At 46.3% G+C, this 17,852-nt stretch overlaps 1 protein-coding gene across 1 annotated transcript in view; it reads left to right on the top strand.

Moving 5' to 3' along the window:
• SLC35B4 (solute carrier family 35 member B4) overlaps positions 1-17,852 on the top strand; it is a 55,134-nt gene that overhangs the window by 10,354 nt on the left and 26,928 nt on the right. The window contains exon 2 of the mRNA XM_029615243.1: positions 1,942-2,055. Within this exon, the coding sequence (XP_029471103.1) occupies positions 1,942-2,055 (114 nt within the window). The remainder of the gene's footprint in view (positions 1-1,941; positions 2,056-17,852) is intronic.

Raw genomic sequence — 17,852 nt, 5'->3', positions numbered from 1 at the left:
TACCATGGTTCTTACAGTTGCTCCATTGAGCTTTCTGGTTACTTGCTTGATCCTATTCTGGTTTTGTTGTTTTCTGCTTTGACAGTGGTTATACTGAAAGGTTATAGGATATCCTTTCAGTTTTAGTCTGTCTCCAACTGCTGGAAAGGAGGCTCAACCCACGATCTGGACTGATCATGGTACTACAGGAACGAAAATTAACAGGTAAGAACTAATTTTCCTCTCTGTCCCCCTGTCATCCTACCCAATGTGCCCCTCCAATGTCTTAACACGAAGCTTTGTAATAATCTTAATAACTAGTGAGGCAGGTGCTCCAATATCCAGCGTAATAGGTCCCTTTGCCTTACTGGACGCTACCTGCTCATTGCCAGCGTGCTGGCACCAACCTGGTTGGTTTCTGGGGAGTTGTAGCTTGCTGATACTGACCCAGTTACCCATGGTCTGCAGTATTGCTAGGCTGTGCTTCCATTCTCTGCCTTTTTGTGCTTATCACCTTTCCCTTTGTTCTTGATGGTGTGAACGGTGGGCTATTTGCAGTATTGCCTACTCACCCCTGTCCCTACTACTGTTATAGAATATGAACACTAAGGACTGTTATGCCTAGCTGCTCTGCTCAGTTCCACACTGGGTGCAACATTTTTGTGTGTGTGTACATTGTCTCTGGGAAATAGGCCTTCTGTCTTGTCTCCTTAAAACAACAGTGCTAGCAAAACTATTTAGCTACGATAATTCACCTACAAAAGGCCATTTCTATTCATTTTGTTTAATGCCCTTGCTAGTCGCTCCCATTAGTTGGATGCAGAAGGGCAATGTCGTATTTTGTTTGTATTTGTTGGTTTTCTTATTTTTATGATATTTTATCTTATGTTTTTTTGCAATGGCTAGTTATGATTCTTTTAATTATTGTATTTAATTTGTACTTGCATTTTTTATTTCTGTTTTATGACTGTGACTGTATTTTATAAACCACTTAGGAATGTTGATAGGTGGTATATAAATTTAATAAATGTTTTCTCCCACACATTCTTGCCAAACATAGGCTGAGAACCCCAACTCCCAGCTGTCCATGGCACAGAAGCCTTCCTGGTGCTGGTCTTGGGTGTCTAGTATTGGTCTCCGCAAGAGTGGTGGGTAACTTAGTTGGAACAGTGAGAGCAGCACATACCAGCAGCCTTCCCTAAAGGCCCCTTATTTTTCCCCTCCTTATTTAACACCTCGCATCAGATAAGTGCCATACTGGCTCAGAATAATGGTTGGTCGCGCCCAGCATCTTTTCTTGGTGGCCAATCCTGGTCTCTTGAATTTGAATTTATTGAAAATTAATATTCCGCAGTTTCACAGGGGGAACCATTTCAATGAGGTTTACAAAATAACACTCATAATAAAACATCAGTATAAATAAAAATACATGCACAATACAAACAACAATAGATTGCCATACCCAAATGATCCTAACAGGGAAAGGAGATCCATTTCATATTGTTCACGTCCTGCTCCTGGCAGTAAGAGGTTCCCAAGAAGGGAGTTGGTTAGTGTGCAGCAGTGGCACAGGAAGGGCCGAAGGAATGACCCTACAGCCTGAGCCATTTGATATGTTGTTTGCAAAGGAAAGGATAGTGTGTATGGAAGATCCCAGCTGTGAACTGGAGAGGTTACTACACATTTCCATTCTTCTGAACTTCCTGCGTAGGTCGCTGTTTCTTCATTCAAATTTTAGATTTGACTGAACCCAGGAGAGGCAAAGTAACAGTCACACAGGAAGTTTAGGGCAAAGAAATGAAGCTGATGTGGCCTCCTATAATAAACTGGTCTAGCAGTTGTGGCTCCCTGAGCTTTCAAACTCCCCTCATTCCTACATGCTGGAATGAGCTATGTGCTATCCCCTGGTTTTCTGACTGCCCCCTAACATTTCTTTCTTTCTTTCTTCCTTGTAAACTGCAGGAGGTTTCCAGGATGCGGGAATATAGTCACATTTGCACAGTTTTTATTTATAGCAGCAGAAGGATTTATCTTTGAAGCTGATTTTGGGAGGAAGAAGCCAGCCATACCAATCAGGTAATGTGATGTAGGCTTCTTTCTATAGATGAAAGATTTGTTAATTATGTGGCCAATGGGCTCTAAGTAACTATTATATGGAATTTTTTTTAATGTCTGCTTGTGGCAATTCCCTCAATTAAACATAGGACATGGAGACAGAAAATTGATTGAGCTACATCTTATTTGTCTATATGTTTTATGTATTGTCTTTTGAGTTTTAATGGATATTGTTTTATGATATTGTTGTAAATTATGTTAATTATATCTTTTGTACATCACTTTGGGTGATAGTTTTTAACTGTAAAGCGCTAAAAAAAAATGCCAATAAATAAATAGAGCACTTGACTTATTCTCAGAGGACAAGCAGAGTGTTAGTCCTCACACGTGCGTGACATCATCAGATGGAGCCCCGGTCCAGAACTTTGATCTCTAAAGATTCTAGAACTTCCAAACATGCCGTACTGAGCATGTGCAGCCGTAGTTATTCTGCCCCCTAGGCAGAGTCCCTCAGTCTTTTTTTTTTTCTTACAAACCGTGTTGTCATAGGAGCCGTTTGTGTCACGGTATTCAGCTTTGCTCTGACTTCACAGATTTTGTAAGTAATTTTTTTCCAGAGCTGCAGTTGTTTTTCTTTCCCTTACCTTATGGTAGTTTTATTTATTTATTTTTTTTCTCTCTTCCTTTTTTCTTCTTTCCACTGTTTGCCGGCCGCATGGCGGGCCTTAGTCACTGTGCAGCCTGGCAGAGTCTAATACTAACCCTTATTAAATAAATACTGCACCTGCATGTTTGATATGTGTTCTCTCCTTGCTTTTTCTGTTTTTTGTCAGGTGCTGGCAGGACTGACAGAATGCAGACCGTGAGTGAGCAGTGTAGGCCGCTAAGCCTGGGGACTCGTCTGAGTTGTACCTGGGCAAGAGTTCCATGTCATTTCACTGATCGATCAGCATCGAAGGATGTTCAGATAGGGAAGAAATTGAAGACCTCACTGTTCCTGTGGGGGGGAGAGCTCATCCTATCCACATTCAAAGGAACTAGTCTCCATGGGCAGGAGTCCTGGGCGACATAGCCTCCCCTCCTGCTTGCCTGTGATGGCAGTGCAGTCTCCTTGTGAGAGAGAGTGAGTTAACAGCTTGCTACTGCACCTTCAGTACCATGCCAAGTAATGGTTGCCCGCGCACATCTGTGACCAGTGCACTGATGATCTGACATGTCGATGTCATGACCACTTCGGGGACCAGGACTGCCATTGAGCACCATGGTCATTCTTGATGCTGTCGAGGTGCTGGGACGCCCTCGAGGTCATCGAGGTGCATGCTGCTATAAGCATCTGTGGACTCGATGTGGCGGTGTAGTAACACCGACCAGTGTCTGGGACCAAGAGTGCCATCGAGCTCGATGCCCTTGGGACCATCAAGGCCATTGAGCGTGTTTGCCAGTGATGCCATTTGTTGCCTCTCGACGATATCAAGCACCATCAACAAGGCACTGGGATCGCAATTGAGCACCCTAGTCGCCCTTGAGCCCATCAACCGCCGAGTGCTATTGAAGCTCTCGGGTGACGGGTTTCATCCTTGGACGGACTTGGTGCTGTTATGCACCAGGCTCGCCATCTACTCAAGGCACTCTGGAATGCTGAGGCATCCAGGTCTAGTATTCCGGTGCCCTTGAGGCTCCTATGTGGTGTCCAGACAGGGCACAGAGAGGCATTGGGCTGTCCCATCACTGGCCTACTGCTATAGGGCACCATGGATGCCAGTGATCTTGGGGCCCTGAGCTGTTGGGATCAGGGGGCATCAGAAGCCCTGTCTGGCTTCATACTCCATCGGCGCTAATGAGAACTAGCGAGGCTATCGTCAGCCATAGCTGCTGGCGAAGGATGCCATCGAGCTTGCACCATCAATGCCTTCGGAAGTATAGGTGAGCCAAGAGGAACCATCAATGGTGCTGGCAGTCATTGGTTCCTTTGGGCACCAGTGAGGCGTGTTGGGGCTGCAGAGCCTATGCCTGAAGGTGCTCCTCGTATCCTCAGTACCACTGGTCCATCGATGCCTTCGGGCACCAGGGTCTCTATCGGTGCCATCGGGCTGTCAATGTCTGTGGGCGCCTGTGGTACCAGGGATGGTGCTATATATCATTGAACTGATCAAGACACAGTCAAGTGCCGTCAAAGCCTTGGGTGCAGCATCATTTGGTGCCATTGATGCGATCCATCATTGGTGAGCGCGAGAGCACTATGGGCCCTACAGGCACCGTCACCAAGGTGGGCACCATTGGATGCGGTCAGATGCCACAGGACATGACTGCGGAACACTTTGGACACTGTTGGTCGCCATGGCTTTGGTGCTGCCGTTCCATGAGGAAAACGGCGGTGAGCCATTCCTGATGCAATTTCAAGGACCTTGTCCAGCCTCTTGCAGCATTATCAGGTACTGGGGTACCATGGGGTTGACGCCATAGACGCCACCCACCACCATGCCATAATCAGAGCCCCAGTGGTACTGGGGAGCCGTCATCATACTGCTACTATCCACTCCATTGGGAGTTAGTGTGACAGTGGAGCGCAGCATGCATAGTTGGATATGGCAGGGTATCTACTGCAAGCACCTCTGTGCTGGCAGGCAGCATTCTCCATGTCTGTTCGATACACAGCCATGCCAGGATTCTGCCATCGTTGTGTCAAAGTATCAGCCTCCTCGTCTGTTCTGTAACTGGCGAGGAAGTGCCATCACACACTCTGTGATTGCATTTTGGTAGTGCGCTGCCACCATAACAAATGGTGCTCGGAACTTGCTGTGCCATGGGATTCTACTCACAAGCATGGCGAGTGGTTTTGTGGGTGTGCCGCCATCCATAAGATGGAATACCACTGTATGAGTACTGGTCAGCATGCTTTTACATTGGAGGGCCACTATTCTTCCAGTTGCTCTCGAGTGTGTGTGTGTTTCTTCGTGGCAAGCAGAAAAGGTGGTGCGCCGCAGCCTTAGGACTGACCTAAGACTACGTTTCTGGTCGAACCCCTATGAGAGAGGATACTAGGAGGGTAGTGTAGGGAGACTTCTCCTTCCTCAGCAGAGGAATATGTTTTTTGACCCCCCTCCTGTGTTAGAAGTCCCCTTTGTGGAGAAACCCCTGGGACTCCATCCCTCGCCGTTTTATTGCAGAACTGGAGCCTCGGTTCTTTTGAATCAGTGCATCTCCTCGTAGGCCAGGACCAGGGGACAACAGTGGCAGTCATTGGACTGTTTTTGCTGGGGGTCCCTCCGTTTATTACTATGGTGGCTGCAAATGGCAGATTGGTCGCTTCTGAACCTCAGCGATCGGTGACAGATTCAGAATCAAAGATTTATGGTTGTTTGTGAACGGGCGAGTCGCAGCGCAAAATCCAACTACACTTGCTGATATTGAAAACCGCTGTAACCCATTTGATTCCAGAAGGTGCGCCGTCCTGTTCTGGTGCAAAATCCTAAAAAAGTGGAGTTGAAATGCCTATGTTATTCCATGGCTAGGACAATCATACTCTTGCATACCTTCATCACCCGATGAATCTTCATCACTCGAATTGAAAGTCACACTTTTTTTTGCCACTAGTTGTAAGACTCCCCATCCAAGGGTATACCGTGCCTTTTAAATCTTTTCCATCTGTGCAAAATTTGTCATATTTTACTTTCTTCAAGTCTGAACTAAATTTCTCTTAACATATCCTCCATAGATTTTAATTGTGCAGTGTAATACTGCAAATCCATAGTTGTCTTCAACGTGGATTTGTGCAGATCAATCTCCTTGCATAATCGCAATTCCGATTTCTGAATTTGTCATCATTCCTTCTCTCTGCAGTCCAATGCAGAATTTTGGAAAAAGGATTGTCTTGTGCCAACCCCTCGTTTTGATCCATTCACTTGTGAAGTAAGCATTTTTCATTTTGTGCATTTGCTTAAAATCCAACACTTTTGTCCAACAAACGCTGTTATCGGATTCCTCCATTCTGAGTAATCTGTCGGTCTGGGTTTCCCAGGCATAGAAGATGCTGCAATCAAAACCACTCTAGCTGCAGACTGTTCATGCAGCCGTTTTTGCAATTTGAATCAGCAGGAATTTCAAATTCTGCAGGACTTTTAGAGCTTCTGATAATCGTCATAAGATCGGTAGATGAGGGGTAAGATTGTATTACTAGATCAATAAACAGTACGAAGGAAAGAACACCCGACAATTGAATGACACTCGTTTCTATTGGCTTTTGACACAAGATCCGACATCTGCTCTACAACAAGAAATTTCAGTTGTGATGACATCCGCCCTTGAAAAGGGCTTTTTGAAAGTTAAGGAGGTTTCCTTTCTATTAAAATCATTTCCTATGATTCCTGTTTTTTACACACTTCCGAAGATTCATAAGAGCTTTGTGGACCTGCTGGAGAAGGAATTCACTTTTAGAACCACTATCCCGTTTTCATAGACTAGTTTTTGGCACCATTTGTTTCCCTGCTTCCATCCTGTGTTCATGTTTCCCAAGCAATGATCACTTGTCTGGAGCAGTTTCATCTGGATACCACTGATTGGACTTTAGTAACACTGGATGTCGAAGCTCTTTATACAAACATCCCGCAAGAAGAAGCAATTTTGGTAGCCACTTATCTTGAACAATGACCAAGACCACACCGAATATCAACCACTTTTTTGATTGCCCTTTTAGAGATTGCTCTTAAGAAAAATGTTTAATCGGATGTTTTACCAGCAAGTGTGCGGTATGGCCTGGGTGCTAGCATGGCCCCAGATTTAGCCAACACTTGGTGAGTTTGAAGCCCGTTGGTTGGTGGATTTTTCTTTCAGATCACTGGTTGTATTTTGGAAACATTACATCAATGATATTTTTTTATTATGGAAAGGGTCGATGTCTGTCTTTGAGAAATTTCTACTCTGGCTCAATTCCTTGGACAGTGATTTGAAATTTACAGCTAATACACACATACACAACAGATTTCTTTGTTAGCTATATTGATTTGTAAGGCACCTACAGGTTTCACTACCATGTTGTATCCTAAGCCAGTCAACTCCAATATTTTGTTACATTTTTCCAGGTGTCATCCACTTTCCTTAAAGGAAAGCCTCCCGGTGAGCCAATTTCTTTGACTTTGCTGGGTGTGCTCTTCGATAGAGGATTTTAAGCTTCAAACTAATTACTGAATAATCAATTCTTGGATAGGGGATAACCCTAAACTTGCATAAGGAAGGCATTTCTGAGAGCAAGGTTTAGCCATCGGGAGTCGCTATTCCTTCCCCAGACAACTGAAGATACATCACACTGAACCTGCATTCTCCCTTATTCACCTCAGGTTCATGCAGTCCGGGCCTCGATGGTGCGCAATTGGAGAGTTCTAAGATACATGACACTTTTGAAGAACCCCCAAGAACTTCCTGTACAAGAGGCAATAACTTGAAAGATTTATTGGTGCATTCAGATTTTTCACGACAGTCTCTTGGATCCGCTAGTACCTCTAATGGCTCACATCGCCCTTGTAGCCATTGCTCTGTATGTTATGTGTCAATGGATGTTTCATCTTTGACAGTGGCCCAACAAATTTTCATATTAATTTCAAGCTCAACCCATCATGTCTTATTAGATGCCCCTGCAACAAATTTTATGTGGAGAAGACAATGCGTATGTTGAAAACTAGAATGATCTAGCACTGCTCGAGTCTGGCTCACCATTGCGTCAGTGCCTCTCTTGTATCCCATTGCAATGAGATGCATCATCTTTTTGACGATTTACAATTCTGTGCCTGTGATCAATGAATTGCTTATTGGTGTGGGGGTGAAAGTAATCGCAAAATTTTGCAACTTGAACAGAGATGGTTACACACAGTCTGTCTCCCCTAATGGACTGAATGCTGAGTTGGACTTGAGTGTATATCTAGGTTAAGGGGAATGTCTGTCTGTGTGTATACTGAAGTCTGTTCCTGTCATCTTGATGTGCTTAATGATTGCAGGTGGATCTCTGCTCTGACATCATCACTGACCTTTTAAATTGAAAGTTTTTCCTTCAGTGATTCAATGAGACATCTCGCTGAGACCTCGTGTCCTGCCTTGAATGGTATTCTTTGGCGTGCAGATAAGTATTTTTCATATTTGGTCTTTAATTTTGTGTTACAATGTGGTCAGTTGCTTTTTCAGACAACAGTCTTGGAGGATTACAAATGTTATCTTACTCCTGAGGAAGTTGTCTTCATGAAACACCAGCCGTGTTGGGTTTATTATTTATCGCTGATTAACTTGTCAGTAACTGGGACTGTTGTGGTTATTAAGTTTATATGCTTTTAAAAAAGTGCTTAGAAAAATGTTCTGAATTACAGGTGGACATTGACCCGTCTGGGCAGTCCTAGCTTGCCACAGCAGGACACGCCTTCGGGCTTGCTGACACTTATTTATAGAGAGAGACACTTTATTGCTGCCGACCAAAGATTTATTTCAAAAAACTTTCTTCGGGTCCTTTCTATTTTTTGATATCTTAGTATATGCCTGCAGGGAATGATACACCACTTTTTCCCTATATTCTGGCCAGTACTGCCTTTAGCTTTTCTCACTTCACTAGGTTGCCCAGAGTGCCTTCCTGTTCACCTGACAGGATGGCTAGCCCTACCCTTGACGGGGTGCAGCGTGGGTGAGCTTCAGGCCTAACTTATCTCCCTACTCGGGGGTTTGGGCTAGCGCTCCCATTCAGGAATTGCCTTTCATCACCTGAAACTCTTGATGATGTCCTGGTGGTCAGCTGTGTCTGGTGCTTTGGCTCGTAGAGTCTTGTCACACATCCTGCCATTGTTGCTGATTATTCTTCCAAGCGTTGCTTGGGTTTTTTTGCCCATTGTGGCTATCGGTCAAACATGGGTGCACTTCAGTAAATGCATTCTGTCCTTCAGATGCCAGTGGACCACAGTTTCTTTCTGGGTAGCTGTCAGGCCCCAGTTGGGTTTTCGGTTGTCTTGTAACACCGAAGGAAACTATGCAGTCTTCATCCAAGAGTCCTCCTCTTGCTTAAATCTCTAGATTTTTTCCTGTATCCAGGAGGTTCTAGACTTACTGTTGTTGTCAGGGTTTACTGATCTGAAACCCTGCTTCTAATGTTTCCGTGATGTATGTTCATTGCTAGTACTCGCATTACTCTTCTGCTATGCACGGGGGTTTTTTTTTTGTCTCAGTTGTTTCTATAGTTTTCTCTTTGTCGAGCACAACTCTTTTCCTGCCTAGACCCCTTTGTGGGTCGGCTGCCTCAGAATAGTGCGGTTTCCCACTTTGTCCTGCTTGGACAGCCTATAGCTTGGGAATCACCCATGTGTGAGTACTACCATCCCGCTTGTCCTCGGAGAAAGCAGAGTTGCTTACCTGTAACAGGTGTTCTCCGAGGACAGCAGTATGTTAGTCCTCACGAAACCCACCTGCCTCCCCCGGGAGTTGGTTTCTCCATGTATGAGCTATATTATGGACTGAGGGACTCTGCCTAGGGGGCAGGGTGATAACCACAGCTGCACATGCTCAGTACGGCATGTTTGAAAGTTCTAGAATCTTTGAGATCAAAGTTCTGGACCGGGGCTCCATACAGTGATGTTAACCATGTGTGAGGACTAACATCCTGCTGCCCTTGGAGAACACCTGTTACAGGTAAGCAACTTTGCTATCTCTTAACACCCTGCAAATTCTTGTTTCCACTCTTTTTTTGCAGTTTGTTTAGCGAGTTCTCAGTAGAGCTGTGGCACCAGGTTTTGGGTCCCACTTCTACCATGCTCTGTGTGATTTTGTGTTGTGCCACTTGAGCTCCTTCCCTTCAACTTTAAAGCTGCTTTTTTGGGCAGGGACCTTGTAACTATGTGCCTGTATCTTATATGGCACCCTGTATGCTGACTGTGTTCTGTTATATAGTTAATCTTACTTTTGTCCTCCTTTGATTTTTTTTTTTTTTTTTTTTATATATTGATTATTTAAATATGTTTGTTTTATATGCACTATTGTGTTGGCATTGCTTGTTTGTCAGTTTGTTTTTGAATCTTACTGTTTTTAAACCATTTTTTTATTTTAAGCTGTTGTACCTCCCTGAGCAAGGGTGGATTGGCCTAACTGGATCGGGCTTCCCCCGCTGGGCCAATCACTCCCATCACGTGGTCTTATTTTTTTTCAGTTTCCCGGCCAAAGAAGAGAGGGGTTACTGTGGCCCGAAAAGAAACCTGTGCCGCGGCCTGGACGAGACCTGTGGGGCCATGGCAGAGCCTGTCCTGCTGTGGCCTGGAAAAGAGGCCGGCGGCCCCACGGCAGAGCCCATCCTGCCGCAGCCTAAATGAGGCCTGTGGGCCATGGCAGAGCCCATCCTTCCGTGGCCTGGAAGAGAGGCCTGCAGGCCATGTTGGGCGTCCCACCCACCCCCCAACCTTGCAAGAGCAGTTCAGTAGCAGTGGCCTCTTTCTACCTCCCTTTCAGCAGTGAGGAGCAGCACTGCTTTTTAACAGTAGCCAAAGACAAGGCCCAGAAGAAAGGAGGAGGCCTGAAATCTGCATGTGTGTATGCTTCTGTGTGTGAGAGAGAGCCTGCATGTGTGTATGAGAGAGCCTGCATTTGTACAAGAGCGGAGCCTGCACGTATGTATGAGAGCCTGTATGTATATGAGTGAGAGAGAGCCTGTGTGTGTGAGGGGGGCAGAGAGAGGATAAAGATTGTGAGGCTCCCTCCCCTAATCCACAACAATCTGTGGGTGATTGGAAATCAAAAGGTCCCAGATAAAATATTTGGTGTTTGAGAAATATTAGAAAAAATTTGTCACTTTAATTACTGGATGTTCATTGATTGTTGCCTGCTTGACATATTTAATCTTTTATTAGTATTCAAGTTGTGAATGTTTTATATTTCTTGATTATATTAATGTTTTATGAGCAAAGTTTTGTGCTTTTAATCATTGGATATTCTATTCTTTTTAGGGGTATGATTTTACTATTACGATTGATTTATATATCTTGATTTTATTTAATATTTAATGAGAAATATTGTTTCTATTTTTTCATTGTTATACTACATACGGCGTGTCTTGTTATGATTTCCAATTCAGTTCTTGTCTGCATGTTTCTAGTTATAATTTGTCTCCTTATTCTGTATTTGGTGAGGGTCTGTCTGGGTTCTGCATGTGTGACTGAGGTGAGGAATCCTGCCAGCATGTAGTTTCAGTGTAGGGTTCTATAACAACTTGGCTTTTCTGTTTTCCTGATATCTGGTATATTGGTGTTTTAGTGCCTGGTGTAATATTTTTAGTGTTGCATTTTCATAGGTAGGGTTGTTACTATTTGAGTGTTGGCAGTTGTTGGTGCTGTTTTCGTATGGGAGGTTTACTATATTGTAATTCAGTTTACTTAAAGCTTTCTGAGGGCCGACATGCTTTACAATAATGCCAGTACCATATGGATGCAGGTGTCTTCTTTGCAGACTTTTCTGGTTGGTACCACAGCAGTGCATGTAAATAATACAAATGTAAGTGATATTTTTGACCTTAGAACACTGAATATTCTTTTTCATGTAAAATTTGTTACTATAAATGCATGTTTTTAAATTATTTGTGGGAAGAGTGGGGCCAGGAGTGTGTGCAAGGCTGTAAAGTTCACCTATGACACCTAATACCCTCGCACCAGCTCTGGCTGCACTGGGTCCACAAGAGAGAAAGTAGGATTCCATCTAGAGCTGTGCTACTTTGGGTTAATGGCTTTCCCCAGTCTTGGCCAGGCATTAATTTTCTCTTTTTATAAGCCCAGGGAACAGTAGGGGGTCACATCTGTTCTCCCCCCCCCCCCCCCCCCTCCCTGGAGTCTGTATCCAGAGCAGAGCCTGGGGAAGCATAAAAGCAGCACATTGTCAGACTATGCACAGCCTGGGACACATAACAGCTTACAAGAACAAGTCACTACATACATTTTATAAGACATGGGGCTTATACGAACGCTGGCAGCGGTCTTTTTTTGGTTGCCCGCAGCCTTCCCAGTCTGGGACATTGTAATTCACAGGGGTGCGGTGTTTGAAATAGCACACTCATGGATATCGGCGTCCTCTGGGATCCTGGAGGTCTGGTGGACTCACTATCGGGTTGAGGTGTCGAGCTCTGCCTCTCAAATGTCTTATGTCTGCATTACACTTCTCTTTGCATTGACCTATATATCATGCAATTAGTTGTACACCTCTATGGGGGGAGGGAGGGGAATCGGGGATCTCATTCTTATAATGGCATTTGCTGTTTCTATGGTGTATTCACAATTATTATGTATGTTTTCTTACTGTTTTGATTCTAGAGGATTGTGTATAGGTTTTATACTATGGCCAATAAAAGACTTAAATATTAAAAAAAAAAAAAAAAAAAAAAAAAGCAGCACATTGTGTAGCCTGCAGTCAATAGGAATGCATTAGAGTGGTGGGAGAAGTGGAGGCAAGCTTTACAGGCACAGGAAGGAAGGGGGTAAGCCAGGAGAAAGTGCCTATGCTGTGTTGGGGAGGCTTCTGTCTGAGGTGACTGTACTGAGCTCTGAGAGAAGCAGCTGGCTGGGCAACCAGCGAGTCTCCTAGAGAATGGGATTGGGAAAGGGAGGGTCCTGCTACAGAATGGGGAAGGGCTGGCAGCAAGCAAGAACTTTACACCATGATGCAGCAGTACTGGACTAGGGGCACTCGCTGTGTGAGCAGTACAAAAGTAGCATGTCTGAAAGAGTGCGTGCATGTCTGTGTCATAGAGAGTGAGACACATCCATCCATACACACTCTCTGTGTGTGGTGTGTCTGAGAAAGAGTATGTCTGTGAGTATCAGCATGTATGTGCCAATAAAATTTCTGCAATCTAAAAATCTGTTTGACTGAGCATGTGTGTGTCTGTGTTGCACCCGTCGGTCGCTGATGGCTGTGCCCTCTATTGCTCACCTTTTTTCTACCTGACTCAGTTCATTTTGGAAAGATGGCTGCCTCCGCTTCTCCTCACCCTACACTCCGGCGTCCCCGGTCGGCATGGGCGATTGCGTTTGCCATCTTTCTCCAGGAGTCGCCGTGTGCGCAGCCCCATCCTTTACATGCGTCATGGCGGGAACCTCGGGGGCGTCCCCACTGCATGACATCACCAGCTCTGGTATTTAATCTCCGTTCATGATTCCTTTTACGAGTTAGCAAGGAATCCTCCATGCTGATCTCTCCACGTTACCAGACACTCCCGCTGTGTGTACTCTCGCTCCAGGACGACTTAGGTACCCACTCCACGGGGGCCTTGCCTCGCTCCTCCTTACCCTCTAGGGTTACCTGCTACCATCTAGGACGTCTAAGGTACCCGCTCCTCGGGGGCCTTGCCGTGCTCCTACCTTTCAGGGTTGCCTACCTATTACCAGGACACTTACGGTACCCGCTCCTCGGGGGCCTTGTTCGTCCAGAACCTCCGCTCCTCGGGGGTTCCCTTCTACTTCGACTACCAGCATCAGAGTGAGAACTTCTGCTCCAGTTCTGTCTTTGTATTGTCTCCTCTCTCTCTCCATAGATCCTCGGCCTACCACAGACCACTACTGGATCTATTGGCTTCTCCAAGCTTGGGTTCTTGGCCTACCCCGCTTCGCGGACCACTACTGGACCCATCTCCCTCTTGGGACCTGGTGAACTGCCTTTTCCACCCTGCAACTTACAGATGGAACATTGCCATCTGGTTCCTCCTCTCCTAGCTGGAGTCATCACCCGTTCCTCGGGTTACCATCTACGTTGCAGTACAATAAAGCTAATTCTGTGTCCATCTCTGCCTTGAGCTAGCCTATCGCTGCAAGCCCCCACAGGGCAGAGCCCTGTGGGAGGTGCCATCTCTTACAGCGACCAAGGGCCATCTCTTACAGCGACCAAGGGCCCATGCTTCAATGTCCAAAATACAACAGATTGCTAACTCCATGGACCCGGCTCAGCTTGCAGTCTTACAGGCCATTCCTGGCCTGGCCCAGCGGATTACAGAGCAACAGAAATCTCTGGGTACACTCTCCGCCGCTTTCAATCAGTTGAATGCCCAACTTAATACTCTGGTTCCAGAAAAAGATCCTTCTCCTCAAGTGGTTGCAGTTCGCACAACTGTACCGCTACTAGCTCCTACATGCTTCTCTGGTGATGTCCAGATGTGCAGGGGTTTTATTAACCAGTGCTGTATGCACTTATCGTTGCAACCAAACTATTTTCCCAATGCTGTTTCCAAGACTACGTATATCCTATTGCTGCTCGATGGAAGAGCCCTGGCCTAGGCTTCACCTCTCTGGGAACGCAGCGACCCTGTTTTGAATGATCTGACTGGCATCTTGAACCTGTTCAAATCCGTATTTGATGATCCAGGGCATCAGACCATCGCAGGGTCTATTCTTCTTCACCTTCAACAAGGAAGCAAGCCTTTACCAGACTGTTATTGAATTCAAGACACTAGCATCTGAGCTTCATTGGGACTTGGGATGTCTACGTGCTATATTTTTAGAGGGCCTCAACACCCATATAAAAGACGAACTAGCGGCTCGTGACTTGCCAGACACTATGGAATCTCTCATTGATTTAGCTGGAAGAGTTGATCGCAGGATATGCGATCGGTCTCAAGAAGCTTGGGGGTAGATTTTCAGACGAGCGCGAACAGCCTACTTTTGTTTGCGCTCCAGGCGCAAACAAAAGTACGCTGGATTTTAGTAGATACGCGCGTAGTCGCGCGTATCGGCTAAAATCCTGGATCGGCGCGCGCAAGGCTATCGATTTCGTATAGCCTGCGCGCGCCGAGCCGCGCAGCCTACCCCCGTTCCCTCCTAGGCCGCTCCGAAATCGGAGCGGCCTAGAAGGGAACTTTCCTTTGCCCTCCCCTCACCTTCCCCTCCCTTCCCCTACCTAACCCACCCGCCCGGCCCTGTCTAAACCCCCATCCTACCTTTGTCGGGGGATTTACGCCTCCCAGAGGGAGGCGTAAATCCCCGCGCGCGAGCGGGACTCCTGCGCGCCGGGCCGCAACCTGGGGGCGGGTACGGAGGGCGCGGCCACGCCCCCGGGCCGTAGCCACGCCCCCGTACCCGCCCCCAAAACGCTGCCGACACGCCCCCGAAACGCCGCGACGACCGGGCCCGCGCCCCCGACACGCCCCCCTCCGAGAACCCCGGGACTTACGCGAGTCCCGGGGCTCTGCGCGCGCCGGGAGGCCTATGTAAAATAGGCTTCCCGGCGCGCAGGGCCCTGCTCGCGTAAATCCGCCCGGTTTTGGGCGGATTTACGCGAGCAGGGCTCTGAAAATCCGCCCCAAAGTGTCAGAAGAAGCACCCTTAAGCCATGCACACAACTTCAGCCCAATCTTCTGCGCCCAGTGAAGATGAAGAAGAGCCTCTGCAGTTAGGACGCAGTCACCTGCTTCTAAAGAGACGTTTTCGCTCCTTGGGGGCCCTGCCGTGCTCCTACCTACCCTTCGGGGTTGCCTACCTATTACCAGGACACTTACGGTACCCGCTCCTCAGGGGCCTTGTTCGTCCAGGACCTCCGCTCCTCGGGGGTTCCCTTCTACTACAACTACCAGCATCAGAGTGAGAACTTCCGCTCCAGTTCTGTCTTTGTATTGTCTCATCTCTCTCTCCATAGATCCTCGGCCTACCACGGACCACTACGGATCTATTGGCTTCTCCATCTAAGCTTGGGTTCTCAGCCTACTCCGCTTCGCGGACCACTACCGGACCCATCTCCCTCTTGGGACCTGGTGAGACTGTGGAACTGCCTTTTCCACCCTACAACCTTCGGACGGAACATTGCCTCCTGTTCCTCCTCCTGGCTGGAGTCATCACCTGTTCCTCTAGTTACCATCTATGTTGCAGTACAATAAAGCTAATCCTCTGGGTCCATCTCTGCCTTGAGCTAGCCTATCGCTGCAAGTCCCCCAGGGCCCCACCCTGTGGGAGGTGCCATCTCTTACAGTGACCAAGGGCCCACGCTTCAATGTCCAAAATACAACAGTCTGACAGTGGCTGGCAGTGTCATTACTTGCAACTGGTTCAAGAGCCAGACCAGGAATCCAGAATATATCTCTATAAGAGATATAAGCAGATGTGTAGGGGGCCCAACCAATTTGCATGGATGGAACAGGGGCTGCAGTTCTGCTCACCCTGGTCGCGAATGTGCTCAACTTCTTAGTTATTTAGGAAAGATGACATTTTATTTTGGAGAGATTTTGGCTCAATTCTGCGAGGTTCCAGGGTTGACCTGTTGTGCTTTTGGGAGCTATTGACACATGTGCATGAGCACGCCAGATACCCCATGGATTGGTTTTGCTAAAAATTCCCCGGGCCGATATTTTCCTGCAATCTGCCCTGTTTTCTGCTTCCTGGGTTAACAGGGCTGAGGATACTGCATTCACAGACCCTGGGGGGGGGGGGGGAGGGGAGGTGAGGGAGGGAGAGTGGAAGGGAATCTGCCATTGTGCAATGATGACACCTAATGGCCAGATTAGGGCCCATGTCTGCAGGGCTCCAGAAGAATACCTGGAGCTTGGATTCCCCTGGCTAAATGCTGTCATTGAAATGACTGAACCCCAAAGTAAGTTGGGAAGGGGAAAAAATCCTCAGGTGGTTGTGGTTTCCCATCTTAATTAGAGAGAGAAGTTTGTATCTACCGTATGGTGTATGATATTTTCAACATTTGCGGAGCGGGCTGTAGGGTAAACGACAGTGACCCTAAACAAGATGTGCCTCATGATCTTTTGAGGCCTACAGCTATGCACTCAGAATAAAAGTGCAGATCTAAAGCAATGCAGACATGGAGTTTGCAGCCATGTGATGATTTTGGTAACTTTATAAGAGACTTTTTTTACACAGAGGAGAAAAAGACTGTGTTTGTTTCTTCATATCAGAGAGTTGAGAGGAGAACCTTGGACAAGAAGTGAGAGCATGTCTTTGGTGAAACTTTGTATCCTGGCTGATACCAGCCATGACATGGGTATTGTTCTAATACCTGTTTTGCAGATGGATTCTAATGAGCGTATGAGAATATTCCTATGCATTGGGACCTAGATGACATCATTTGTAGCCCTCCAATCCTGTGTCTGTAGAAGGTGGCAATACCAATCCGGATCAGTGTTGGACCCCTATAGAATCAAATATTCAAGTGGTTTGACTCTGAGAAAAGAACACCTGACATTAGCCTGAGGACACTATCTGAAGGAGTCCTTTCCCCGTGGCTTTCCTTTACGGACTACCCACAGCAACCTCAGTTGGAGAGCCGTGCTGCCAAACTGATGTGCAGGTCACTGCAACTGTGACTTGTAAGCTAAGACCGAGTTCTTATTTAGCAAAGTTTCTCATTAATGTGAATGCAACTGTTTACCAAATATTCCTCTGGAAGGACTTTGGGACAGTTAGTGAATTTTATCCTTTTCTGCCTTCATGTCTCACGGAGACGTCTGTGAGAACTTTTGGGTTTTATGTGCCATCCACCAAAGGGGATTTTGCCGGCATAATCCCTTGGTTTTGAGACAGCGTCTTGTTAAAGGCGTGACCCTGGACTGGCGTAGTACAATGGAGGATGAGAACACTGGCTTAAATTACCTTGCAGCAGTGGCCATTGTGTAATTCTTAAGTGCTAAGTTGAGCTTAAGGATAACATTTATTTTCTGCTTATGTAACATTACAGTGTAAACTAAACTGTAACAAAACCAAAGAAAGAATAATTGTACCATATCACTCTTATTATACCTTAGGCTGCTAATAAATTAATTGATCACCTAACAAAAAGTGTCTGTATCTGCTCGCTAAAGCTAATGAATTCGTATCACAAGGTTATTGGTTAAA

Source organism: Rhinatrema bivittatum, chromosome 9 (genome assembly GCF_901001135.1).
Source record: "Rhinatrema bivittatum chromosome 9, aRhiBiv1.1, whole genome shotgun sequence".
Classification (NCBI taxonomy): domain Eukaryota; kingdom Metazoa; phylum Chordata; class Amphibia; order Gymnophiona; family Rhinatrematidae; genus Rhinatrema; species Rhinatrema bivittatum.
This window is presented reverse-complemented; position numbering and strand designations above follow the sequence as displayed.